This window comes from Mus caroli, unplaced genomic scaffold (assembly GCF_978045245.1).
Source record: "Mus caroli unplaced genomic scaffold, Mus_caroli_1 scaffold_2, whole genome shotgun sequence".
Classification (NCBI taxonomy): domain Eukaryota; kingdom Metazoa; phylum Chordata; class Mammalia; order Rodentia; family Muridae; genus Mus; species Mus caroli.
The window spans coordinates 155,140,040-155,167,553 of record NW_028227257.1 but is presented as its reverse complement, the minus strand read 5'-3'; the positions used below and the strand labels follow the sequence as shown (position 1 = coordinate 155,167,553).

General features: G+C 47.4%; 2 protein-coding genes across 3 annotated transcripts; one reads left to right on the top strand and one right to left on the bottom strand.

Annotated features, from left to right (window-relative positions):
* Glt6d1 (glycosyltransferase 6 domain containing 1) lies at positions 1–26,707 on the bottom strand. Of its 2 annotated transcripts, none has more exons than XM_021156010.2 (5): positions 26,600–26,707; positions 11,698–11,777; positions 8,472–8,519; positions 1,244–1,381; positions 1–854 (listed from the first exon to the last, which is right to left on the bottom strand). In XM_021156010.2, the coding sequence occupies exons 2-5, from the start codon at positions 11,769–11,771 to the stop codon at positions 185–187; spliced, it is 930 nt and encodes a 309-aa protein (XP_021011669.1). In that variant the 5' UTR covers positions 11,772–11,777; positions 26,600–26,707; the 3' UTR covers positions 1–184. The 2 variants fall into 2 exon arrangements, with proteins under 2 accessions (XP_021011669.1, XP_021011668.1); XM_021156009.2 differs by lacking the exon at positions 26,600–26,707 and adding an exon at positions 12,841–12,902.
* On the top strand, positions 20,091–21,896 carry Lcn9 (lipocalin 9). Its single transcript, XM_021156544.2, has 6 exons — positions 20,091–20,233; positions 20,538–20,674; positions 20,958–21,031; positions 21,412–21,522; positions 21,648–21,749; positions 21,880–21,896. The coding sequence occupies exons 1-6, from the start codon at positions 20,138–20,140 to the stop codon at positions 21,894–21,896; spliced, it is 537 nt and encodes a 178-aa protein (XP_021012203.1). The 5' UTR covers positions 20,091–20,137.
* Positions 26,708–27,514: the final 807 nt, after the last annotated feature.

Here is a 27,514-nt window from a genome sequence, read left to right as displayed (position 1 = left end):
ATGAAGTATCACATTTTATTCATTCTAGATTCAGTCAAGTTGGACAATTTACAATTGCAAGGAAGAACAATTGATTTTGGAAATACTATGTTATTGGGCCTCTGAAATGTGGGTTTTTAAGAAGACAGTCTGTGTCTCTGAGGCCCTGCTGTGGTTTGCTCTGCAGTCCAACAGCACTGGTGCGTCATAAGGTGTCTATGGGATGATGAGCAATCTTGACAAACCACACATGCCGAGGGAGGTTGAAGGTAGGGTCCCAGCTGTATTCTGGGGATAGAAGCTTGGTGGGTTTGTTGAGGAAAAAATATTTGTTGAGGTACTTTTCATAGGTACTGTTAACTCCATTTTCAGTATCCAAGAAAACACCTTTCAAGTATTGCTGAGCGAAGTCCAAGACCTGAGAGGGCACTCCACCTATAATGGCACCAGCATAGTAGAAGTCCCCCAGTCCAAAGGGAATGTGGGCTACTGATGTAGGTTTCCGCTCATAGGGTAGATTCGTCCTCTTTCGGAAATACCACCAAGGATGGAGCTGAGCCACAGATGTGCTCAGAGTCTCTACCCCAAACTCACTTTGGAAGACCATGTTGATGTTCATGCTGAAGAGGAAATCCACTTCATATCTGATGTGATCCTGGATGTGCTCAGACAAGATTTTCATGCGCATGAGGTCAAAGTTGCTCCACCACCTCTCCTTGCCTATTATGAGTACTTGAAAGGATTGCAGAGGGTTGTGCTCCATTTCTTGTAGCTGCAGGTACTTATCCACCATGATGTAGAAGATCGCTCGATAGCCAGGCATGAAGAACTTGCTGGCTGATTGTAAGAATGGGTCCAGGTACCTGTCAGTGAGACTGGGAACACACAGAACAAGAAACACATTTCTAAATGGAATGGGTGCCCTAGGATGTGCTGTCAAGAGAAGTGTCCTTGATATTTAAAAAAAAAAAAAAAAACCTAAGAGGTCAGTAGAGAGATGTTCCACCAAACTGGATAGAAAGTCTATAGGCCTATCAATGGCCAAGACACTTTAGAACTACTGAGTCAGAGCTGAGCAGGACATTAATTAAGAGCTCCCAGTGGCCTTATAGACCCAGCCTTGGTACAGGGACTTATCGTGGCAAATTTCTATTTGGTATGCTCAGAAGTAGTGGTCACAAAAGAGGACATGACACTCTGGGCTCAAAACATCCATGGATGCTGAACCGAATTTCCCATACTAAAAGCGCTTCACAGCATCTACCTGCCAACAGCAAACACAGCCAAACCCACGGTGATGTTCTGCTTCCTGAAATATTTCTCCAGGACCTTTCTGTCAAAGGTGCCTTCCCATATGACGGGGGCCAGCCAGTCTGTGATCGTGATGACATCCAGGCGTCTCCTAGGGACACACAAAAGCAGGAATATCATCAAAACTGACACAAGCCACCATGTCATAAGCTGAAGAACAGCTACATGTCGAGTGTCACCGCATGGTAGCAGCAATGGGCACCCACCAACAGATGCTAACCTGAGATGGCACTGAGCAGTCAGAAGTGCGGTGCCCTCACTTGCTCACATGACCCTGGCAATGCCCTTCCCCAGATGACTGCTAGCTTTCTTCTTGTTCTTCATGTGGGCACACAACTAGTGAGTGGCTGAGCTGGCAAAGTCAGTCGAGCCTCAGACTGTGTGTTCTCTTCCTCCCAAACATGCAACTACTTATCCTGAGCTCTGATTACAGCTTAATCAATATAAACAAACAGGCAGCCTTGGGTCAGAAGCCTTGGTTTTGTCTGAAGCTAGCACTGTGGACAGGTTTATGGCCTTCCTTCTGTGCCCTCTGAGCCCCTGCTCCTCTGCTTGCTCTGTGCACCCTGTGGTATTCTAAATACTTGGTTTGAGCCAAATGTGTTATTCAGTAAGAGTGAGACAGATTAGACTTGCATTGATACTAAGGAGATAGAGGGATTAGGACAAGCCATGAAGGTAAGCCATATAAAAATCAATGTAAGCCACTATAACAGAAACTAAAGAAAAGTCACATACCCAAATCACTCGACACAGGACATTACAGAACCTGATTTCCATTCCTGATTTAAAAAGAAATTTCCAGAAAAGGATGGCAATGGGCAATGAGAAGAATCACCTCATCTTGGCTTATTAAAAAAAAAAAAATCTACATGCCCTATGTGGGGGGGCACACCTTTACTTGTAGGAGGCAGAGACAAGATGGATCTCTGAATTTGAGGGTAACCTGGTCTACATAGCATGTTTCCCGGTTAGCCAAGACTACATAGTGAGGCCTTGCCTCAAAAAAAAAAAAAAAAATCTGTAATAGTCCTTTAGCTAGCATGTTTAAGAATGGGAGGGTGGCTTCATCCTCCTTAAGATCAAGAAGAGGACAAGGATGAGTGTACCTCATCCTGCTTTTCCACATAGTGCCAGAAGCTTTGTCATCCCAGTGAGAAGAGGAAATCAAGGCATCGAATCTCAAACAAGAAAAATAACACTGACCATAATACAAGCAGTTAGACTTAACCACATACCTGAAAACCCCTGAGAAAAAAAATCACCTAGAATTGATAAGCAGATTAGAGAGAGTAGAATTTACCACATAATTCCAAAACATTCAGTCTCTGTCTACATATTAACAATGAGTCTCTAGCAGCTGGAATTAGAAACACAAAACGTGCTTGCTAGGACCCAAGTTCAGTTCCCAGCTTTCATATCAGGCTGCTCACAAGCCCCTGTAACTACAGCTCTGGGGTATCCAACACCTTCTGACCTCCACAAGCACCTGCAATTCACACACATACACAGACACACCCACACACATACACACACACACACAGACACACACACATACACACATATGCACAGACACACACACAGATACACACACACAGACACATACACACACACAGACACACACACAGACACACACAGACACACACAAGCAGACACATACACAGACACACAGACACACACACAGACACACACACACAGACACACACACAGACACACACACAGACACATACACACACACATGCATACACACAGACACAGACACACACAGACACACACATACACACACATACACACACACACACACAGACACACACACACACAGATACACAGACACACACAGACACACATACACACACAGACACACACAAACAGACACACACACAGACACACAGACACACACACAGACACATACACACACACATACATACACACAGACACAGACACACACAGACACACACACATTCACAGACACACACACAGACATATACACACACACATACACACATACACACACACACACACACACACACACACACACACATCCTTGGTCCCTGCATATTCGCATACTATGAAGGTATTTCTGAATGCTTTCTCATCCTGTTCCTAGATGCCATTTCACTTGCTCATCCATCAGTAGAGGGACATTGAGTTAATTTACCCCCTAGATATGCGAGGGATGATGCTCCCATGAACATTCTCTGTAAACAAGATTTAGTTGTTTGGGGGATGGGTCTAGAGGTAAAATGGCTGTGTCCTGTTGTAATTCTATAGCTCACAGTAGTTTCGTGATGCAACAGCTGGACCTGTAGGTTCGAAAGTCATCCTGACACCTTTTATTGTCCTGACACCTTTTATTGTCTAGCTTCCACATTCTATCCATCTCGTACTCTTCCCATGACACTGGAGGTGAACTGGTGACTCGATGTGGTTTTGATTGCATTCCACTGATGGCGTTTAAATGATGTTGTTAAATGCATTCTGTGTCTTTCTTGGGCATAATATATCTTCCTTGAAGAAATGTCTCTTCAGGTCTTTGCCTATTTTTCCTGCTTTTTTGTTGTTTATTATTAGTAAGAGTTGTTTATCAATCCAGAATAATAGGGCTTTCTCAAATAAGTAACTTGAAAACGTTTTTCCTATTGTACACACTGTCTCTTCAGTTTTTTGTTTTGTTTTGGTTTTTGAGACAGGGTTTCTCCTGGCTTCATACCTTCATATAGTCTGCGGCATTTTTAGTTCAGATTAAGCCCAAATGATCTGTATTTCCTTCTGCATGTGCCAGACTAAGAAAATCCCTCCCCTCCTAGAGCAATGGGTGTCTATACTATAGAAAGGTATTAAATTTTATCAAAATTTCTGCATATATTAAGGTGATTATATTTTGTTTTGTTCTGCTTTTAATTCCACCAATACACTGTTTGGGGTGATATTGTCCACTGAGATCCCTAGTTCTCCCACCTGCAGGCTCCAGCTGTTGCTGGCCCCAGCTGTTGCTGGCCCCAGCTGTTGCTGGCCCCAGCTGTTGCTGGCCCCAGCTGTTGCTGGCTCCAGCTGTGGAGTTCCTCTGTGGATTGCCTCTCACTCAGCACACTTTCAGCTCTGACTTTCCAGATTGGGTTTGTTTCCTAGTGTGTGTGCTTAGTGTTATCAGCCGCTTGGCAGACTTTGTTCTCACACCCTGCTTTAGCTCTTGTGTATAAAGAACTGTTTCAGAGTTGTCAGTCCAGTGTTGGGCTTCTCCAAGGATGGTTTTTACTAACTCTTCCCTTCCCCCATAAGGACCAATAGGATTGTTCATTTGTATGTTTTCATTTTCTATTAAATTAAATTTTGGAGGGTTTTGAATAATTTTTGTAAACTGAATGTAGCTACTCAAGAGCTCAGGCCTTGCTTCCCATCTGGGTATTTTTCTTTTGTTGTTTGCTTGCCAGTTGGCTTAACAGTTAACAATTGATGAGACAATTTTCCATAAGTCCTTGGGATCCATAAATTTGCCTGTTCTGCTGGGAGGCTCTGAGTACAGCTGAGTTGTACCATTGTCTCATGGCCAGGATGTGTGCAGGGAAATATGCTCAACTCCCACATCCTGCTCACACTGAGCCGGGGTAGGGAGGGACAGGGGCCTCAGAGCCTTCTCGAGGTCTTTTCTGAACACAGCCCTTCCACATGCAAGATTTTCAGCCCTGAGTGTCAAATGCTCGCCAAGTTTTCCTAAGCCCCGTGGATAGTTCCAGAATAGCTTTTCCTCTTGAACCCTTTGCTTGATCTATCATTTGTCTCACTGTCCTGCCTTTTTAGTGGTTAAACTAATGCCTGTCCTTGTTTTCAACAGATGCCCCGGAGAGTTCCTGGTTAGGTCATTGCAGAGCCTTGCAGGTGGGAGCAGGTGAGATAGTGAGTTCTCTAAGCGTGGGGATTTGAAGGGTTTTGTTCTTGTCCTCGCTGCCATGAAACTGCTGTCTTCTAAGGCCATTGTGGAACAAGAGGTTGGCATGGAGACCAGGGCATTAATTAAATACCCCAAACATCACTGTTCTCTCACTGGTCTGGGAAAGAGGATCTGTTAGTCTTGCGCGCGTCCGACTCGACCAGCAAGAACGACGCTGCAACAGGATCCTTCTGCACACGTTTATTGGGAGAGCTTGATTGTAGAGGCGAATAGACCCTGAGCCCAGCCCTGGTGCTGCTTTATATAGGCCTAGGAGAGGCGTGTCTCACACCCGGATTGTGTTGTGCTTGGTTGATGCTTACCACCTCATTTGCATTCCTACATCTGATTGGTCAATTTCTCTCTCATTTGATTGGTCAATTTTGGTTAATTCTCAAAACCTCATCTTGGCAAAAAACTTTCCTGCCTATGTATGCGTGGTGGCCAGCAGAAGCCTGTGCCACTCTGCAACGACACATGTGGCTTCCCACATGTTAGTCCTTTTTTTTTTTTTTTTCTCATTGGTTTTATGTGGAAGAGAGAACCTTATACCATCATCTCTGCTGATATCAACCAACAGATGGTTTTCATGACCATTCTACTGCTAATTGCCAAAGAGCACGAGGATCATTGGGAATTTCTGTAGAACACTGCCTCAGGAAACTTTATGCATACAAGATATCCCCCAAAGTCATATGCCAAAGCTCTAACTCTCACATATGATGATGGTATTGGAAGTGAAGTCTCATGAGTCATTGAGTCATGAGAATGGAGTTTGTGTCCTTGTGAAAAGGGACAAGAGAGTAGACTTTCTTTACTTTCTGTCTTAGCCACAGCAGGTCAGGGCCCAAGTCATATGCAAGCCATCAGCAAACCAGGAATAGGCCTCCCTGCAGCCTGATTGAGATGTCACCTGGCTGTGGACTAAGCTTACAGTGGAAGGTGAATTCCGTCTGCCTAAGTCCCCCATTTATGCCAGCCAGAGTGGCCCAACACAAGCCCTCTCTCCTTGATTCCAATTTTACCCAGTGCTCTATCCAGGAGGCAGGTGGAGGAGCACAGAAGTACTGGTCCCACTAGCAGGCACCACTCAGGTCCGTGAGCAGGATGACAAGTGGATAGACTGCTTGTTTGGACACTGGATGGTCACACAGGGGTCAAAATGTATTACAATGGTAAGAACATTTGGGGAATCTTAACATGGCTTTGGGCAAGAATTCCACAGTATTGCAAATATGACATATCTTTTTTTTTTTCTAAAGTTACAAACCACTAAAGTGGGCATTTTCAGACTGTGTACCCAAATGAGATTAAATTTACATAAAAAGAGAAATGAAAAGTCTAGTCAGCCAGGGTCACGTGATTGGCCTTTGGGATGGTGATTATGTCATCAATGAGGGCAAGCCAAAGAAACAGGAAGGGCAAAAGGCTAGACACAGTGATAGGAAATTAGAGCTTTTATTTCATTAAAAAAAAGGCAAGCTGGGGACTAGGGAGCTGGATCCCTTGGGAAAGTACTAGTCCTATGAGGACCAGAGTGCAGTCTCCAGACATTTACAAAATCCGACCCCAGTGGCTCATGCTTGTAATCCCAGAGCAAGGAAGGCAGAGACAGGAGACTCCCTGGAGCTTGAAAGCCTGGTAGTCTAAGCAAATCAACAGGCTCTGGGTGTGGTGTGAGACCCGAGAACAGTTTCTAGGAAACAACACTCAAGGCTGTTCTCCAGCTCAACACGCATGAGCAGCACACATGTACGCTAGCACACACATGAACACATGTGCACACTTAACAAATGATCTGAGTAGAGTTGTATGGGGCGATCATGAGAGCTGCCATAACTGTGAATGAGGACTAGCCTAACTCTGAGGGACACTTAACACACACGGGCATAAGAGGAACACCTAGGGAATGAGCATAAAGTAGCTAAAAGGTGCTCTCGTCACAGCCCTGAAGACACAGACAGAATGGAGAGCATTCAACAAGCTGTTTCACCCAGAATCAAAGAGTCGATAATACTTTATGCCCTGTAAATAACTTTACTCCAAAATTTAAATGCTGTGGCTTCTGATCTGAGGACTCCGCTTTAGAAATGTATCCCGTGGATAAATAGTCTGCGTACAAACTCTGTTCATGGCATTGACAACTGAGAACCAGCAGCCACAAAGTTAGTTATCAAGCTACCCTAGAACAGAGTGTGTGATGCACACACATCATCCAGTGCTGGGGTCTGGAGTGGGACCAACCAGAGGACCTGAGAGTTCAAGGCCAGCCTGGCTTCTGTTTAAAACAAAGGCTGAGGAGAAGGCTGTTGATAAAGTGCTTGCCAACCACCAAGCATGACACGAATTCTATTCCCAACACACTGCAAAAGAAAAGGAAAATAGAAGTGGCACCAGCAGGGTGACTCAGTGAGTAAAGGTGCTTGTGGCAAAACCTGATGGTCTGAGTTTGAGCCCCAGGAGCTCCATGGTGAAAGGGACAATGACAGCTGCAGTTGACCTCTGACCTCTATGTGTATGCAATAGCACAAATACACATGTAAACACACGCGCACACACATAAATGAATGTAAGACAAAACAACAGCAATAGGTGTAGGGTCCTTCTTCTGTAAATTCTAACACCTGGGAGGCAGCAGCAGGTGGATTCCTCAAGGCCACTGGCCAGCCAACCTAGCCAATCAGTGAAGTCAAGATCCAGCGAGTCAGTAGTTGCTTTCTTCTCTTCCTCCCAAAGAAACCTTGGCCCTGACTATTTCACCCACCGTTAGCTCCTGTTTGCTTAGTTTAAGGCACAAGTGTTGGTGGTGTAGACATGTAGTCAAGGTTATATGGGCTGATCATTCATGTTGAGCCTCCAGGGGCCTCACGACCTTACCAGTTCTTCCTCACCGTCAATCACAGGGACCCATAAACCCTGGGCCGAAAAGGAAGATTTGAGACTGACTGCCTCTTCATCTCCACACACCAATGCCACAGAACACACTGTTTCTCTTAGAACCCTTGTCCTCTCAGCCTTGGCTGTCCCCCAGAGGCAGGAGCAAGAACCTGCCTTGTATGTCTTCCCTTGAGGCAGGAACATTAACCATGAACCCAGGCCAAGACGCCCACTTTCTCCACAGCCTGTCTCAGGGAGCTCCTTGGGCTTGTGTCAGAATGGTGAGAACAAACTCCTAAGTCTAGATGCCCTAGCAGAACCAATCTTTGATTATGAAAAACCCATCACCCAAAGGGGCCCACATCGCTACCTTTACCTGGGGTTAAACCAGTCTGAGAGCAGAAGTTCCTCTTCCTGGTGGTTCCTGGTACAAAGAGCAACAGGTTACTGTGGCATGCCGTGCCCCCCAGAGCCCACACAAGGCCATCTCAGCTCAATGGCTCTTCACCCTCACCACCTAGCCTCAATCTCCAGGGGAGACACCTGAAGGAAACAGCTGGGAGAGGCAGTGTCTCCTGGTCTGGAAGGGGACAAGCTGGTCTAGGACACAGATAAGGGGGTTAGGGAGAGGTCACAGACAACAGCAGAATGAAGAAGAAGGTACCTTCATGGGAGGAGAAAAGGGGTAAACTTAAAAGGGTTGTGTAAAGAGGTTAGGGGGAGCATTTGATTCCCCCTTCTTTTGCTATGAGACAGGGTCTTACTATGTAACTCTGGATGGCCTAGATCTCACCATATAGACTAGGCTGGCCTTGAACTCATAGATCTCCAACTGCCTCTGCCTCCAGAGTGCTGAGATTAAAAGTGTGTGCCTCTACTCCCAGCTACCTTGATCCTTTTAAGTGCAGCGGCTTTTTATTTACTGCGGCGGGAAGCCAGACAAGCACACTGGGAGATACTGTCTGTCTGTCTGTCTTCTGAAAAGCAGTCTAACCCAAAGACGATGGCTTAGCTTAGCCCACCTTCAGTAGGCTCCGAGCAGTCAGATGGCTACAATTGAGCAAAGTCTCTGCCTGCCACATTATAAAGTGATAAAGGATTCAGGGCTTCCAGCTTCTGGACCAGCAGCAGGGGGCATCCTTTTCCTACCACAGGTGAAGAGTCAGGACAGTCACTCATATTAACTCTTTGGTTTAATCACCAGCCTGGCAGATTCCTGTGTATCACCAGGGGTGTTCTGTAACAGACCTGACCTTTGGAGCTTATTCTTTTCTGATATGATCAGACATGGCCTTGGCACAGATATCCCATCACCAAATAGACTGCCTCCCAGGACAGACAGTCAAAAGTCTGTGAAGAGACCCGCATCAGACAACACATGACAGGTGGGGAACTTGCTAAAAACCATCAAGTTGGGGTGCTAGGCAGATCGCTTAGTGGTTAGAGCATCAGGACCTCTAAAAGGCCAGTCAGTGCTCTTAACCTCTGAGCCATCTTGGTCTTCTAGAAGACCAGAGTTCAGTTCCCAGAATTCATCCAGGTGGCTCACAATGATCTGTGACTCCAGGGCATCCAAGACCAGAGTCACAGGCACCTGTACTTACATGCCCGTTATCCATACACAGTCTCACACACACACACACACACACACACACACACACACACACACACCACATGCTTAGCGAAAAATAATTTTAAAAGATTTAAAAAAAAAAAAAGCCATTGTGGGGCTGGAGATGTGGCTCAGTGGTTAAGAGCACTGGCTGCTCTTCCAGAGGTCCTGAGTTCAAGTCCCAGCAACCGCATGGTGGCTCACAGCCATCTGTAATGGGATCTGATGCCCTCTTCTGGTGTGTCTGAAGGCGGCTACAGTGTACTCACACACATAAAATAAATAAATAAATCTTTAAAATAAAACAAACAAACAAACAAACCCAAGCCAGTGGGTTTCAGTATGTTGGCTGTGTTAATTTCTAGATCTAAAGCAGAAATTGTGGCTGGCCTGACCCAAAGAACTCAGGTCCCCAGACACAGTCCACAGGGAGTGTCATGCCCAGGTCTTGGTGAGGCCTAGTAAGCCAGAGGTGGACTGGAGCTGTCAGCTTCTTCAGCAGAGGGCACCAACCCAAAACATTCCACAGCCATTTCCAGTCTATTACACACATAACAAAAGCCACTACCAACACCCAACTCACCCTGTGGTGGGCTTTCTGACTAGAGACTCAGGGGCTGGGCACAACATGGGCTAGACTAAATCCTCCCCCAAGTGGATGAGCCTCTCCTCGACCCCCAAGTTCTCTTTGAGAGGCTTTGCCTCTGTGTCTGAGAGCCAAGCTCCTGGGAGGAAGGGGCTTTTCCTCATATAGTCCTACCCCAAAAGCCCAGCAGTAAATGCTGCCATTTCATGCTCTGCCTCTTCAAAAACCATGAACCATACACACTGACACACATGTGTACATGTGCACACACACACACACACACACTCACACACACACACACACTCACACACACACACACTCACACACACACACACTCACACACACACACACACTCACACACACACACACACACACACTCACACACACACACTCACACACACACACACACACACACACACACATTCACATACATACTACATACCTACCGACCTATATATACTTAGGTAGACTTGGCCACCTCTACAGACTTGTTTAATCTTTTGTCCCCAGCCTCTGTCATTGTAAGAACTTCTGTCCCTGACAATTTTCCCCTCCAATTTACAGAGTGTACTCTCAGTGACACCTTAAGAAAGCACCTTTTCTAAGAGTATCTGTCAGAGAAAAACAGGATACTCATGGAATGAGAGTTTAAGAAACCAGTGCAGGAGGCTGGAAAGACGGTTCGGCAGGGAACAGAGTGTGTTGCTCTTCCTGAGGACCTGGGCTCAACTCCCAGCACCCGCACAGTCTGTAATTCCTGCTGCAGAGGACCTGAGACCTTCTCCTCTCCTATTCTGGCACCAGGCATGCATGTGGTGTGCAGCAATCTGCCTGCATGTATGCCTGCCAGCCAGAAGAGGGCATCAGATCTCATTACAGATGGTTGCAAGACACTATGTGGTTGCTGGGAATTGAACTCAGGTCCTCTGGAAGAGCAGCCAGTACTCTTAACCTCTGAGCTCTCTCTCTCCAGCTCACAAATCTGGAACTTTTAAGTCGTTTATAATTGATGTAATTATAGATTGGCTATGGACTCATGGCTGAGAACTGGGGTGGCGTGCTGGAGGCCCGGGTTCTACACCCAGGACAACAGTAACAATCAAGCACTCTCCTCTGCATGGCTCCATTTTCATAACATTGTCATATAACATATGAGATTCCGTTGTGCCTGAAATACCCCCCTGGGCAGGGCTGCTATTTTTCAGCATCTAGAGTGGAGCCTGGGACAAGATACTCAACAAATGTCTGTCTGGCATCTGGAAATAAAAGCATTAAAATGTGCATACGTAGTCCCCAGAGAGGAGGTAACTTCTGGTTCGGCCACGTGTCAGTTACATCTTTGGACAAGATTCAGTATTTAAGCTGCCTTGGCCTTCCTGAAAGTCATGGTTCATCAGTATTTACCTGAAGTGGATCTTTGCCAGCAGCAGCAGGAAAAGGCAGAAAATCAGTAATAAAATCCTCCTTTTAGCCTTCATTCCTTCCTGTGCATGGGAAGGAAAAGAAGGTCCTAAGTGTGGGTTAAACCCATGCACCCCAACATCCCTCACGGAGGGTTAGCCTCTGTGCACACTCAGACACCAGCCCAACAGTTTCTTCTAGAATAATTCAGAGGGAAGGACTGAGGTTATCTCTCTTCTGCTTGAAGTGCCTTTGAAGTGATCCTAACAGATGTGGAACTTGCTGACCCTCTTGTGTTCCCTTGGGGAAGCAAATCCATGTGTGTGTGTGCGTGTGCGTGTGCGTGTTGTTGTTGTTGTACAGAGAGGTTGATGTTGTGTGTCTTTAATTGCTCTCCACCTTATGTTTTGAGACAGGGTCTCTCAGAGCCTGGAGCTTCTTATCTGATAAGTCAGCTGGTTAGAAAGTTCTAGAATCCACCCATCTCCGCCCCTTAAGTGACTGACTCTAGCCATGTGCCACACTCAGCTTGTACATGGGTGCCAGGACTCAAACTCAGGGTCTCATGCCTTCACAGCAAACACGTTACCCACTGAGCCTTCTCCTCAGCCTGCTAGCCCATCTTGCTCCCAAGAACTAACCACCATGAATCCCTACTGTGTGGTCGTGGTAACAGGGTGAGATCATGATAATGAGGTCTTCCTAAACGAAGCTGATAAACTCTGCCCTGTCTGGTCCCACGTAAGCAGGGACTGCAAAGAGGATCTGCGGTCACATTGAAGGCAGGAAGGATGTACCAGAACTGAATCTGAGTTTCAGTCAGCAGGCACACTGGTTGGAGGCACGTGGATCTGTTTGAATATGTGTGCAATGCCATCTGACAGGATGCCAGTGAAGTGTGGTTCAAGACTTGCTGCTAAGACTCAGGCCAAGAGGCCAAGGTCAGGATGGGATCCCTACACACAATATTTAGTTTTGTTTTGTTAACTGAAACAGAGTCTCATTCTGTTGCCCAGATTGACCTTTAACTCAAAACAATTGTCCTGCCTTAGTCTCCCAGTGCTGGGATTACAGCTGTGTACCGGCAGGCCTGGCTCACAGACATAAGTGTCTGCATTCCCAACAACTGTCCTAAAGGCTCCTTACCTTGGGTGGTATTGGGAGACAGGCAAAATGTCCGTGGAGGACAAATGTTTCCTAGGGAGGATAGCTCTGGGACTTTGCCAACTGAAGTACCTGGTGGTACCCACTGTTAATGATGCCACCAGCATCACAATAGCACCTCTTTGGTTAGCTCTCTGCATGGCCAGATGACATGGGTTGGTCCCACTGGAAACATGAAAAGACTTTTTAGAATATTCTGTTCTTGAATTTTTAAAAAAGATTTGTTTGTTTGTTTGTTTGTTTAATGTATGTGAGTACACTGTAGCGGCCTTCAGACACACACCAGAAGAGTGCATCAGATCCCATTACAGATGGTTGTAAGCTATCATGTGGTTACTGGGATTTGAACTCAACCTCTGGAAGAGCAGTCAGTGCTCTTAACCTCTGAGCCATCTCTCCAGCCCCCTTCTTGCTTCTTTTGTTGTGGCATTTCTTTTAAGGATTCTTCCTTGTACAGAAGTTTTTGAATGGCGTGTGTGCTGCATGCCTTGTATGACAGAGGTGCTGTTCCCCCATCCTGTGGTACTCAGAACCCTAGAGAGTGAATTCCTTCTTATACTTCCACAGTGTTTTGTTTATGTAATCTCTGACCAAAGAAACCAGTACAAGGTTTTCATTGTAAACCTCATGTGAGCCCACTCTTACCACATGGTTATATAAGACTATAACATAACCTTGTGTGCTTTTGTTTGTTGGTTCTATCCTTGAACATCAAGGAATTCCAAAGTGTGAGATCGTAGGTTGTGATGGTTTACATATGCTTGGCCCAGGGAGTGTCACTATTAAAAGGTGCGGCACTGTTGGAGTAGGTGTGTCACTGTGGGTGTGAGCTTTAAGACCCTCATCCTAGCTGCCTGGAAGCCAGTATTCTGCTAACAGCCTTCAGATGAAGATGTAGAACCTTCAGCTCCTCCTGCACCATGCCTACCTGGCTGCTGCTATGTTCACCTTGATACTGGACTGAACCTCTGAATCTGTAAGCCAGCCCCAATTAAATGTTGTCCTTATAAGAGTTGCCTTGGGGCTGGTGAGATGGCTCAGTGGGTAAGAGCACCCGACTGCTCTTCCGAAGGTCCAGAGTTCAAATCCCAGCAACCACATGGTGGCTCACAACCATCCGCAACAAGATCTGACTTCCTCTTCTGGAATGTCTGAAGACAGCTACAGTGTACTTACATATATTAATAAAATAAATCTTTAAAAAAAAAAAAGAGTTGCCTTGGTCACAGCAGTAAAACCCTAACTACAAGGTTTAAACACATCCTTAGGCTTCAGCCAGCATCCGCAAGAAAAGAAACATGAACCATCCCATCCTCCCAGGTCTGGACTCAGAAGGGTAGGCAGACCCTAGCAGGAATGAATCCTGGGAAGGAAAAGCATTATAGTCTAAGGTGATCCCACATTCCTAGGGGTGGTTCCCTGAGCCAGGTCCCTGATCTGCCCACAAAATCAAACCTTAAAGGAGGAGATCAGGGTGTGTCTACACCTAGGGGTGAAGTCCATTCTCCCTCTCCAGGTTCCCACATCTGGGTTTTTGAGACAGGGTTTCTCTCTGTAACCCTGGCTGTCCTGGAACTCAATCTATAGATCTGGCTGGCCTTGAGCTCAGAGCGATCTGCCTGTGTCTGCCTCTGATGTGCTGGGACTAAAGACATGAGCCACCCTGCACTGCTTGGATTCTATCTTTGCCTTGGGTCTGGAGTTGGGAAACAGAGGTGAATGTTAGTGTCCCCACGCAATACTCCATCCTCAGGAGGTTGACACTTCCATGCCAGTATGTGTCTGACCCTCACTGCCTTGTGTGGCCTTGGCATCCCTCACTCTCTCTCCCCTCTAGCCGGACACTCTTCTAGCAGGGATGGCTGAGGCCCATACCCTCCTACACAGGCTGCTCACCTCAGATTCCCAGCCACAGTAACACTTAAGCTCCAATTACCTGAAACCCAGCTGCTTCCAACAGCAGCAACACCTGTCCTATGGTGCCCGGTGCCCGTTCATTGTGGCTTTACTGTCCATTATCTACTGGGGAAGGAATGTGTTTGCCAGACTCACACTGGAAGTTAAGTCACCCAAGGCAGGCCAACAGGCAGGCAGGCAGGCAGGCAGGCAGGCCAGCAGACAGGCAGGCAGGCAGGCAGGCAGGCAGCAGGCAGGCAGGCAGGCAGGCAGGCAGGCAGGCAGGCAGGCAGGCAGGCAGGCAGGCCAGCAGTCAGTCATATCCTAAGGGTGAAACCAGCCCAACTGTGGTGCTCTTAGTGGCCTGAGGGAGGTGATGAGATTAGGTTGGTCATTAGGATGCAGCTCCATGGCTCAACCCTGTTTTGAGTTATCTCTGTGTTGTCCAGGCTGGTGTCAAACTGGCTATGTAGCAGAGAATGACTGTGAACTTCTGAATCTCCTGTGCCCACCTCCTGAATGCTGGGATTACAGGCATACTCAACAATACCCACTTTGTGTAGCACTCTGCAATCAAGACAAGTACTCTATCAACTGAGCCACACCCAACACTCCCAGGGATTTTGCTTGTTTTACTTCAGGTTTGTCATTTTAAGCTGCCAAAGCTAAACTCGAACTCCTGAATGCAAGAGTAGCAGGAATTGTTGAGGTCTGCACCCCCCCCCCAGCATAGCTGTAGCCATTTTGTTCCATGCCCCCCCCCACAGCTATTTCATATTGTTGCTGTAACATGTCTGCCAGTCACTGACACAGAAAAATAACTTGACTCAGAGCAGGGTCATGCTGACCACATGCCCTGATATGTTCCTTATGTTCTAAGATTTATTATCTTAAGAAATTCCACAACCACAAGCTTCACATAGGACTTATTAAATTAAAGATCAATAAGAATGTTATGTCTAAAATGGCTTGAGCCAGGGCTGACCACTGGGCAGCTCTTCCAGTACCTGTGTATGAGCTCATTGTGATTTTTGCCTTTTTAGCCTATATAATCTGGCCCCTGAAAAGTACCTGTGTGTAGCTTTCAGCTCTCCAGTGTGAGCTGTTACCCTGGTTGATCAGTGTGCATTCAATAAACCATTCCTGTTTAACTGAGAGCAGTGTTTGTGTGGTTTGTGGGGAAACTCCTGGACCCCAACAAAAATAATAAGCACTGTGCTCAGTTCAGAATGAACACAGACACACAGAGAGACACATGCACATCATCATCATCTCATACAATACATCCCAACTGCAGCCTCCCCTCCCCTCCTCTCCCCTTCCCTCCCATCCCTCCCCTCCCATCCCTCCACTCCTCCAATTTCCATCCCTCCACCTCCATTCTCCCCCAGATCCATGGCTCCTCAGTTTCCCTTCAGGAAAGAACAGGCCTCCCAGGATGTCAACCAAACACAGCATAACAAACAATAAAACTAGACACAATCCCTCATATCTGGGCTGGATGAAGCAACCTAGTAAAAGGAAAAGAGCTCCAAGAACAGTCCAAAGAGTCAGACACTCCCTGACTCCCACTGTTTGGAGTCCCACAGAAACCCCAAGCTAACAATCACAACGTGTATGCAGAGGATCTAATGAAGACCCATGCAAGTTCCTTGATACTACTTCAGTGTCTGTGAGCCCCTTTGATTCCTGCTTAGTTGATTCTGGGGGCTCTGTTCTCCTCATGTCTTGGATTCCTCTGAATCCTACGATCCTTCCTGCCCCTCTTCCACAGGGTTCCCTGAACTCTGCCTAATATTTGGCTGTGGATCTCTGAATCTGCTCCCATCAGCTGCTGGAGGATGAAGCCTCACCGATGAGTGGCTGGGCACCAGTCTCTGAGTGGAGCAGAGTGGGAAGCATTTCACCGACTTTTGTTCTAGCGTTGTGTTTGTTTCTACCCTAGGTTTCTGGGCCATCCAACTTCTAGTTCCTAACCATCCAGGTAGTGTGTCATGGGCTTTTTCGAATGGCATAGGTCTTAAGGTAGACCAGTCACTAGCTGGCCACTCCCACAAGCTCTGAGCCACCATTGCCCCAGCACATCTTGCAGGACAGGTATGGGTCTAAGGTTTGGGTTTGCCCCAGTCCCACCACTGAAAGCCTAGCATGGTTACAGAAGATGGACAGCTTAGGCTTCATAGTCTTCATTACTAGGGCCACCCTCATAGGTTCCAGGAAGTTTCCACTGTACTAGACTCCACATCTGCCCTACGCCCTCAATTCCAATCATCTCTCCCCAAACTCTCTCCCTCTGTACTTTCCTTTCCTGCCTGTTCCCTGCTGTTCCCATCCCCACTGTAAACCTGAAACATCTATTCTATTTCCCTGTCACAGGGAGATCCATGTACTGTCCTCCCAGATCTCTCCTTGTTAGCGTCTCTGGATCTGTGGTGGACTGTAGCATGATTGCCCTTTACTTAACAGCTAATGTCCACTCATAAGTGAGCACATATCATGTTTGTCTTTCTGGGTCTGAGTTGCTTTGCTCAAGATGATTTTTTTTTCATTTGCCTGTAAATTTTATGATGTCAATTTTTAACAACTGAGTAATATTCCATTGTATATATGGTCCAGATTTTCTTTATCCATTCTTCAGTTGACAGACATCTTGGCTGTTTTCAGTTACTACTATGAATAAAGCCTCTATGAACATAATTGAGCAAGTGTCTGTGGAGAGCTCTTGGCACCACTTCTAGGAGTTTGGTAGGAATTTGCCATTGGGCTAGGACAAGGAAGTAGGCTCAAGATCGTGATCATCTTAAGAATTCTCTGAATACTACAGGATTTTGTTTATTGCCTTGTTCCTTGACCTAGAACTGACTTTATCCTTTGCATGTATTTAGAATGGTATAAAAGCAGACTGGAGAAAAATAAATCCGCCTTAGCTGCAGAACTGGCTGAGCCATGTTATCATGTTGTCTAATTGTTTTTTTTTTTCTTTTCAAACTTCGCTCTGCCCCCTTGAGACCCTGTTGACTGACTGAGCTGTCTTGGTCAGATGGCACATCAATGTTGGAGCTCAAGTATGAAGGGTACAATGAAGGACACCATGGGGAAAGGAGTGTGCATAAAAGAAAATAAAGAAGATTTGGGCCAACGGTGAATAAACCTTGTAAAAAGGGACAAGGTAGTGGTAGAATGCTTTCTGTGTGCATGTTTAGAATAATGCTAAAATCTAGAGGAGCGAAGATCATTCTCATAGATGCTTTTGGTCTTTGAACCCTGATTAGAGGTAGTTTAGACCCTAGGCATGAGAGAGAGAATGGGTTTCAGAAAAGCAGTCCTCCCCACCTATCAGGGGATGCTTTGTGGAAAGAGAAGGAAAATGAATGTAAGGCTTTCCAGAGCTCTCCTAGGAGAGCCCATAGACTTAGGTAACTCTTCTCTGACTCTTTACAGGTTTCTGTCCTTCAGCTTCAGCCCTCCATCCTGCCTTGACTTCCATCTCTTCTCTTGTTTCTGACTAGCCTGAGCCCTCAAATAGTTCAGGTCCTCCTCCTGTTACTATGGTCACTGTGGCCATTGGGGAAGGAAGCTGCCGCTGCTGCTGCTGCCGCTGCCACTGCAGCTAGGTAGTGACCTAACAGCATGGCTGCTCTGCAGGTGTCCGTGCAGCTAGAAGCTCTGATGCTTTTATAGCTTGGCTTGCTTAGTGCCCAGCAGCAGTCACAGTCAACTGTGAAGCTGCTGGCTGCTCTGCCACTTCTGCATTGTCAGCCCTGCTGCGTCGGTGCCACTGATGTTCTGTTGCCTCTCCTGCAGTCAAACAACATGGCAGGCGTATGCCCAAAATGTCAGAAGTTGGGGAATGGAGGCAAGATGACCAAGAATTCAAGGTTATCTTTGGCTACCTGAAACCTTGTCTCAAACAAACTTACCAACAACAAGAGTCACATGCAAGTAAAAGTTTTTGCTTGGCCAGATGCTGCAATACCAGGGTAGGCAGCAAAGGAGGTGGTGTGTCAGACAGCTATCAAACCAGAGATTGGGGGGCTTTGGGCTGTTTCCTTCCAGTCATAGCAGAGTTGTTATGTAAGTAAAGGTTTGTGTTTGAACCAATCACAGCCTTGCTTCTTTTCCATAACCCAAAGAAGTCCATCTGCTAGGCCACCAAGCTTGTGGACTCACCAGGAATACCCCAAGGCTTGTGGCACGAAAAAGTCCTGGGTTAGACTAAAGCTTAGGGGCTAAAGCCGGAAAGGGCTCAACAGCCTGTGTGTAGTAATATAAGTGGTTGAACTGAGAGTTCTTTTGCTCAAAGCAGTTGGGGAAGCAGTGGAGAGTTCAACAGCACTGGAATTATACTGCCCTGTCCTACCATCTTTATAGGAAAATGATCCTCAGAAAGGATGCTTAGATGTCCAACAACCTACCATTGATATTAACGGTGTGTGGTTTTAACAATGCTTGATACCTGCCTGGTACCTGAGGACCATTGGGTTCCTATCCTTTATCTCTGAACCACATCAGTCGGGCAGATCAATGGCAGAACTACCCACGTAGGGAAGTGGCAGCCAGTGGGTGTCTGCCCTCTGGATTGACAAAGTGCTGAGCTCTTCCAGCCCTGGCTGCCAAGCTTAGCCCTATTCATTCACAGGAATAGTCTTTCTTTCAATGCCACCAACGCACCGGTGCCTGGAGGCAGTGGGAGCCAGAGACCTGTGACCCACCTGTTAGAGCTGTGCAGACATTTCCAGAACACGTTTCACCACCACCTCCCACAGCCAGTCTCCAGCCAGAATGAGAACATGTCTGACCCTGTGTCTGTGTGACCCTGAACCACTGTACCCTCAAACTCCAGAACATTATTCTCTCAGGACCCCTCAACTCAGGGGTTGATGCTATGAGTACCCTCTCACTCAGGGTCTCTCCTGGAGTTTTGTAGCCACACTCTAATTTCAGTGAGATCCTCCAAGCATGGTGGCTGACTCTGCTGTCAGCTTGAGCTGCAAGCCATACTGCTGGTTTGTGAGTAGCCAAAGGCCTCAATCAGAAACACTGAGGCCAGATGTCAGGACTCAAACACTGGGGCTCTGAGTTTTAACTTCTGAGCTTAGACACACAGAACAAGGACTCAGAGTCTCCCACATGGTCTCAGAAGGCTGGCCTGGGTCCAGGGACCTGAGAGCCAAACCCCGTTGGTCCCAACTTCCCCTGTCACTTTCTGACCCAGCTACATATCAATTCAAGTGGGTTCTGTGGCCAGCTCTAGAATGTGACCAGTTAAATGGTGACCTTTGGCTGCCTTCCAATAGGGCACAGGATGTGTGTAGACAGGCTGACAACCGCAGAACAGAAAGGGGCATAAGGGAGATGCCAGACAAGGTGTCCACCAGAGAGAATGGTACTACTAGTAGTCCTGGGCCTGGTGCTGAGCCTGGCCACTGCGCAGTTCAACCTGCATACTGCTGTGCGGCGAAACTACAACCTGGCCAGGGTGGGCCGAGCCTTCTAGGGCTAGGCCGGGCTTCATGAAAAGCACCTGCCCCACTTTATTGGGGAGGAGGCTGACCTGGAAAAGGAGTGTCTAGGCCATGAGAGTCCCTCACATTCCTAGCCATCATGGCAACCAGAGGGTGCAGAAGGAGCTTTGGGAGAAATGGGGCAGAGGGAGGGCTGAAAAGGCAGAAGGAGGTCCCAGCTTAGAGCTAATGTTTAGGGACTCACCCAGGAGTGAGGCTGTGAGGGCCAAGCAGTCCCAGAGGTGGTACAGGACTCCACCACTCAGCCTTTCCTTCCAGATTTCTGGGACCTGGTACCTCGATTCCATAGCCTCAGATAACATGACGCGCATTGAAGAAAATGGAGACCTGAGGCTCTTCATCCGGAACATCAAGCTCTTAAATAACGGCAGCCTGCAGTTTGACTTCCATTTCATGTGTGTATTGCCCCCTAAGCGGGAACTAGGGGAGAATATGTTCCCGTGCCCCACAGGAACTTCATACACTCACACATCTGCACACTTGGGCCAGTGTGCGGACTTCACCAGCTCTTCCCTGCAGATCAGAATGATGGGATCAGGGGGTTTCTGGCCTGTTGCTGTGTTCTGTGCTCCTCCGAGTGAGTTAAGCTGAAAGGCCCCTTCTGGAGTGGTCACAGAAGCCAAGGTAGGGGGACGGGCCTGGTGCTTGCTCTGATCTTCTCCCCTCACTGTCCTCCAGGTTGCAAGGAGAATGTGTAGCTGTGACCATGGTCTGTGAGAAGACTAAGAATAATGGGGAGTTCTCCGTTGCCTGTGAGTGGGGCCCTCTTCTTTCTAATCTGATTGCCAGGAATCTTTTCTGCTGAGGCTGTGCCCACCAGCCTAGGTACAACTTAAGGGTCCACAGCCTGGCCCTCTCTCTGGACAGTACTAGCTTGGAACTATCACACAGCTAGCGTACTGCGCTGAGGTTTGTGGAGGCAGCACACAAAGGCACAGATGGGGCTATAATACCCTGCTATCTACACTTCCATACCACAGTCTCCTGAGCTAGCACTGGGCATCCAAACTCTCACATCCTCCCAATGCTTGCTTTAACAGAAGCTACATAAGTCACATGGCATTCATTGCAGAAGTGAAGGGGGTATACCAGTGCCCAGGCAGAGGGTATGCTAAGCTATATCTCTGTGCAGATGAGGGGGAAAACAAGGTGCTGCTCTTGGAGACCGACTACAGCATGTATATCATCTTCTACATGCAGAACATCAAGAATGGGACCAAGACCCAAGTGCTGGCACTCTATGGTAACCTGACCCTATTTGTTTGGGAATCCCAGCCACTGGGAGGGCATCTTCCATGGGCCCTAGACACATTATGGAATGGTGCCTTGGGATGCTCCCCCAACAAAAAGTCCCAAATCTGTCCCCAGGGCGCTCCATAGAGCTTGACAAGACTCATCAGAGAGAATTTGAAAACCTCTGCAATCTATATGGGCTGGACTCACAAAATATCATCGACATGACACAAAAAGGTAAGGTTCTCTTCTCTGACTCAGAAAGGCCCAGAGAAGGCAGCTCACAGCCTGGTGTGCCTTGCACGGATGCCCTGAGGGCTGGGGTAGGGGTTGAGCAACCCATCTTGACATCCCCTTGTCTCCCCAGATTTTTGCTTTTTATAGACCATAGAGGAGCCAGCCAGGCCTTCTGGTATGTGAATTTTGGTTTGGGTACAAGACAAGCAGCCTGGGGTGTTGGGAACCGGGCAGGGTAACCCAGAGCCAGTGGTGTGGGAAGCTGGGGGAGGTCCATCTCAGAGTGACCATGGGTGTCACATCTCAAAGCTTATACTCTGCTCATCACTGGCTTGTCCTGCTGAAGCAAAGGAACACCCAGCTCTTTGTAGAAGACTATGTGATATATTCCCAGAGTCAGGATTGTAGTGGGGCCTTTCATAGTGTGTCTGAGGAGAGTGGAAACTACCCTGGATGCTATGTGCAGTGAAGGATGGAGCTTGGGGTTTATTGTCTTACAGCTTTGCACCCCAGAGAGTTGAGATCCAGGCACTGCAGAGCCAGCATTAGGCATCCTCTTTCTTTCTGATGCTGGCCTGTGGTCATATCTCTGTACTCTAGGCCTCTGTCTTCACATGGCCTTCTGTGTCTGCATTTCCTCCTCTGCCAATGAGATTTAAGCCACCCAGGCATTCAAACTGATCTTAACTCATGTATGAACACTGTTGCCAAATAAAGTTCCTCCTTTGGTTCAAGAATGAAGACAAGCATGTGTTTAGGGACATAGAACTTGGCACTTCAAGATCTTTTCTTAGAAACAGGACTCCATGGTAGTAAAGATCACCCTCAGAGCATCCAAGAGATTGAACCCAGGGTCACCTCTTAAAGGACCCTGCACAAGGGCCCATGAGGTTCTATGGAGACAGGGTCTGTAAGACCTGGAAGTCTTCAGATGAGGGATTGAGACCCTGTCTGACCACCTCTGGGACTAGATTCCCCGAGCGACTAATGATAGAAACTCAACTGGGATAAGGGCCTGTCCCATGTGTTGGTGAACACACGGGATAGAAGTTATAGTGTTTTGTGGGCTGGAAGTGACCCTCCTGGACTGCAGCAGAGAGATGTGAACACTGTACCCACATAAGCAGTCTGTAAAGATGTTCACTTTAGCTTCCTTCATGACCACAGTCTGCAGCAGGTGATACATTTCAGCAAGCCAGAGCCTTGGGCCTTGGGTCAGCATATAAAGGCATGATTGCAAAATTGTAGGAAAGAGGCCGGATTAGAGGAATGGTGTCAGGAAGTGAGTGTGGCTCCTGAGGGGCAGCACGATGATCCCAGCTGCGCTGTCTCTGAAGGACAGAGGCAGAGCATATACAGCCTCCAAAACGACAAAATGCTCAGCACCAAACACACATTCTAACAAGCAAACACACTCACATACACAGGCATATATGAACATGCACATGCTCATGTGCTCAAACATACATGTGTTCATTCATATGCATATGTGTGCAATGCATGCTTATCTACAGGATCACTCACATATATACACATATACATGCTCATGCACTCACACAGACACATGCTACTCACCCATGCACACACAAAGGAGCCTAGTGGCCTATTTCAAGATATTTTTTAGGAGGCAGTTTCTCCCTTAGCAGTGCTTAGCAGGAGCACTCCAGCTGTGGGACAGCAGGGCCAGGTGGGTCTGAGTCGCCTTCCAAGGACTGGCCAGCTGGCAGAATGGTCACTCCCAGGAAGCCTGGCCTGTGCATCACTTGGTGCAGCCTGCTGAACCACAGATGTGCAGGAACCCACCCACATGTAGTTTTCTTGTAGCTGCAGCTATAAGGGTCTTTGATTCGCTGAGAATGATATGCTGGACTCAAGTAGTAAGCAAAAGCAAAGACCGTTCTATTCTACAGAAGTCCAGCATGCTGGGGTCTACCATTACCAAGATGGAGACACACCAGTGAGTTCTCAGGCCTGATTTAAAGAATAATAGGGGAATTCCAGGAAGGAAGGTGTCTATCTTAAGCATTGCCTCTATCTCTAGGGACATTCCAGAACCATTCCAGAACATTCCAGAACAGGGCTGGAAACTGTTGCTGGGGAAGTCTGGAAACTGCTACTGACCCATTGTCCTAGCCTCAGGCCAGGTGAGGGGGCAGTTTCAGAGGCCTGTTTTTGCCCAGTTCTTGGAAACAAAGATTTAGGCCTAGTCTCATGAAGTGTCATGAATTTGAAGCCTGTCATGGAGTCAGCCTAGCCTGCCTCACAGCAGAGTCAGCCTGAGGAAGAGAGAGTTTATCTGGGGTCACACGGGCAAGGTTCCTTGTGCCTGAGGCAGCTGTCACTCTGGAGGTGGAGAGAAGTGGACGGTGGTGCTCACTTCCTCACTTTTTTATTCCATCTGGAATGCTGCCATGGAGATGTACAGTGGGCCTCCTGTCTCGGTGAGCTCAATCTAAAGACTCCCTCACAAGCATTCTCGTGGGCTGTATCCAAGAAGATTAGAGAGCCTGTCCAATTGACAGTATTGATCATGACACTTGAGAATCAGAATAATGGCTGTCCTGAAGAATGGCAGGAAGTGGCTGATCAGCACATGCAGGCCTCTGTCCTCTCTTAGAGGGCTGCATGAAGGAGATGGGGCCATAGCCAAGTTCCCCAAGTCCCCATGCTGTCTTCTGCACAGTCTAGACTGGTCCTGCCTTGTGGGCTTTCCCCACCCCACCCCACTCCACTCCTCCACCCCCTGAAGATAAGGAAACAGAACAAGAATAGATATCTGCTGCCCCACACCACTGGACTCCTAAGAATGTCACTGAGGTCGAAGGCCCTTGAATTTTAGTTGTGTTTGGTTCCCATCCTCTGAGGAGTTGTGTTACCAACAAGTCCAAAATGGTTACTGCTTCCTGATCACTTGGTCCAATCAGCATAATATCATGGATATTGTGCACCAATGGGATATTTTCTAGAAGAGACACATGATCAAGATCCCTCTAAGTTCTGACACAGGGCTGGAGAGTTAATAAATCCTTGAGATAAACTGTAACGGTTTACTGTTGGTCTTGCTAGCTCAAAGTGAATTGCTTCTGGTGGGTCTTATGGACAGGCACTGAGCAACGGGCATTTGCTCAATCAATTGCTGTGTACCACGTACCAGGCTATAGGGCACATGGGCTGTGCTACCAGACAGGCATAAGAACTGGTATGCTGGGGTGTGGTCAAACCCTGGGAATCTCAGAGATCTTAGATGGCAGGAGTGAAGCTGCCCCCTCCCTGCCCTCTCTGCCTGCTCTGGAACTTATATCAACCACTCCAAACTGAGGGGACCAGGGGGAGTCAGGCAGACGGTGCAGCACCTGAAACTCCTCTCCCTGCTAATGAAGCACCTCAGCAGCCTTAACGTTCAGCCATTGACCTTCCCTTCCTGGATATCCCTATGCCCTTCCCCGAAATTATATAATCCCGGTTCACCTCGAATAAACTGTATGCACAACCACCCCCAGTAAAGAAATATGAACAAGCTAAGGTCATCTCAGAGACTTGCTTCATTAAAGATCACCATGGGGAAGGACTTCGCCTAAAAGAACCCCAACACTAAGCCTCAGGAAGAAAGCCTTCCAGCACTGGGCATTTGCTCCTCCCCGTTATCTCAGTTCCACTCACCCATTCAAGTGGCACACAGCAGTGCTCTTGTGCCCCAAAGGGAAACACAGACCTCAGACTCCATTACTGACTTCCTCTCTCTAGGCCAGTACACTAACACTGCTTGGGCACCCCAAGAGGCAGCCTTGGAACTACAGCATTCATCCCAGACCCTCCTCCTCCTCCAGGTTGGTGTGTAGCTGCATTCTCACACCACAAAAGGGAAATGTGGGCTGCAGACTCTCTGTCCCAGACTCTGCCCAGCTTGTGTGTTGGCAGAGTTTAGACACTACCAGCGGGCAAAAATAGGCAGATCCTGGGACCCACAACAAACCCGAGAACCACAGCAGGATGTGTGATAATTCTCTGAAGTACAGACACCATATCCGGTAAAGCAGCTGCAATCAGAGACAATACTTAGTGGGATTTTTGATAGTCAACTGTCATTCTCCACGATCCATCTGTCTTCTGCACTGGCCAGATAGGAGAGTTAAGGAAGATGTGGTGGGAACTGTCATTCCTGCATCTTTCAGGTCTTTGATGGTGGCACTAATTTCTGCAGTTCTCCCAGGGATGCAATACTGTGTTTGATTCACTCTTTTCCCTGGCAAAGGAAGGCTAAAGATTTGCATCTAGCCTTTCCAACTATAACAGCCCTCACTCCACAGGTCAGGAAACCAATGTGAGGATTCTGCCAACTTCTAAGTCTATCTATCCCAGTTATACATTCTGGGGCTGGGGAAATAACCACAGGATGAACTCAGGGACCCACTGGACCTACTGTGAGTCAGACTTCAGCGAGAACTCCATTAATCACCAGGCCTCCATAAGCCCCCATTTTAACTGGAGGCCACAATGTTTCTTGGGATCTCCCGGAACCAGTGTCAATTCACAACCAGTAACAAGTAGACTCTGGAGAGTCTGATCGTTTCCTTTCTCCCCAGTATGCAGTTACCCGTGACAAAGGCCATACATAGGTCTCTCTGGGCAAGGACTGGGGAAAGACTAACAGTGAAATTTTTCGTTACTTTATCAAGGTCCTTCCTCAGGGGAAATCTGGGCATCCCTACATTTAAGGGATTCTGGGTCAGCAAACTGCCTCAAGTCTGGAAATTGGATCACTTTTGCCATCATCCATTGTGGCCTTTCTTTTATTTGTTGGAGAATTTTTTCACTTATACAGATCAAACAAACTTCAGTAGGCTTCTTACCTATTTCGTGCCTGGAAACACCATGACTGATTATAGTACCGAAGGCCCAGATGAGTGATGCCATTGCTGAGTTCACTTTGCCTGTCCTGGCCATTTTGGGTCCGCCATTACTCACGGTCAGACATTGTTTTGTCTCTGCTGCCCATTATGACATCTACAATCAGCTTGCCTTTCATGATTCTCTGCAGCCATCTGGCCCCTGCTACCCTGGGCCCAATTCAACCTACAGCATTTAATTCATTCAACTGAGCAGCGGCCATCTCCAGTCTGGCACAAGAAAAAGGACAACAAAGCTCTTCAAGTGTGCTGGTGCTCCTCTTGATACTGTGCACCTTACAGGATTCATGAAGGGCTTGTCTTCTGGGCCTTCCCATTGTGGAGGATATCGTTTACACAGTATACCCACTCTAGCACTGCAACTTCCCTGAGTCTTAAAATCCCTTCATCAACACTCAGCCAAAGGATAGCAGGCATCTCCAACTCCTTTTCAGTGGCCATCTTTTGACAAATGCTTCCACCAACCTTTCAAACAAACCTTTGACACCTTTTTTTTTTAACTGTGTGAGCTTCCATATTAAACCTAGAATCTCCACTCAAAAGGCCCATGTCAATAAACTCTGTCTGATCCCTTTATGTTTCTTCCACAGTAACAAGAGCTGAAAGTTGTCTCTGGTGCCTCCATTTTGGCACCTTACATGAACTTTGTCTTGCTGAATAAAGTACCAGTAACTGTAAGGGAGCCCAAGAAAAACAATCCCAGGAAGAAAAGGCCACCTAAGGCCTTGCGCTCTTTCTAGCAGCCTGACGGCCCTAATTTTGCTAATCTCATAATCTGTCTTTTTGTAACTGTTTGCTTAGCCTGTAGCTGTACCAAGAGAACCTTGAGGGCTTTCCCAACAGGATATGATTTCTTGC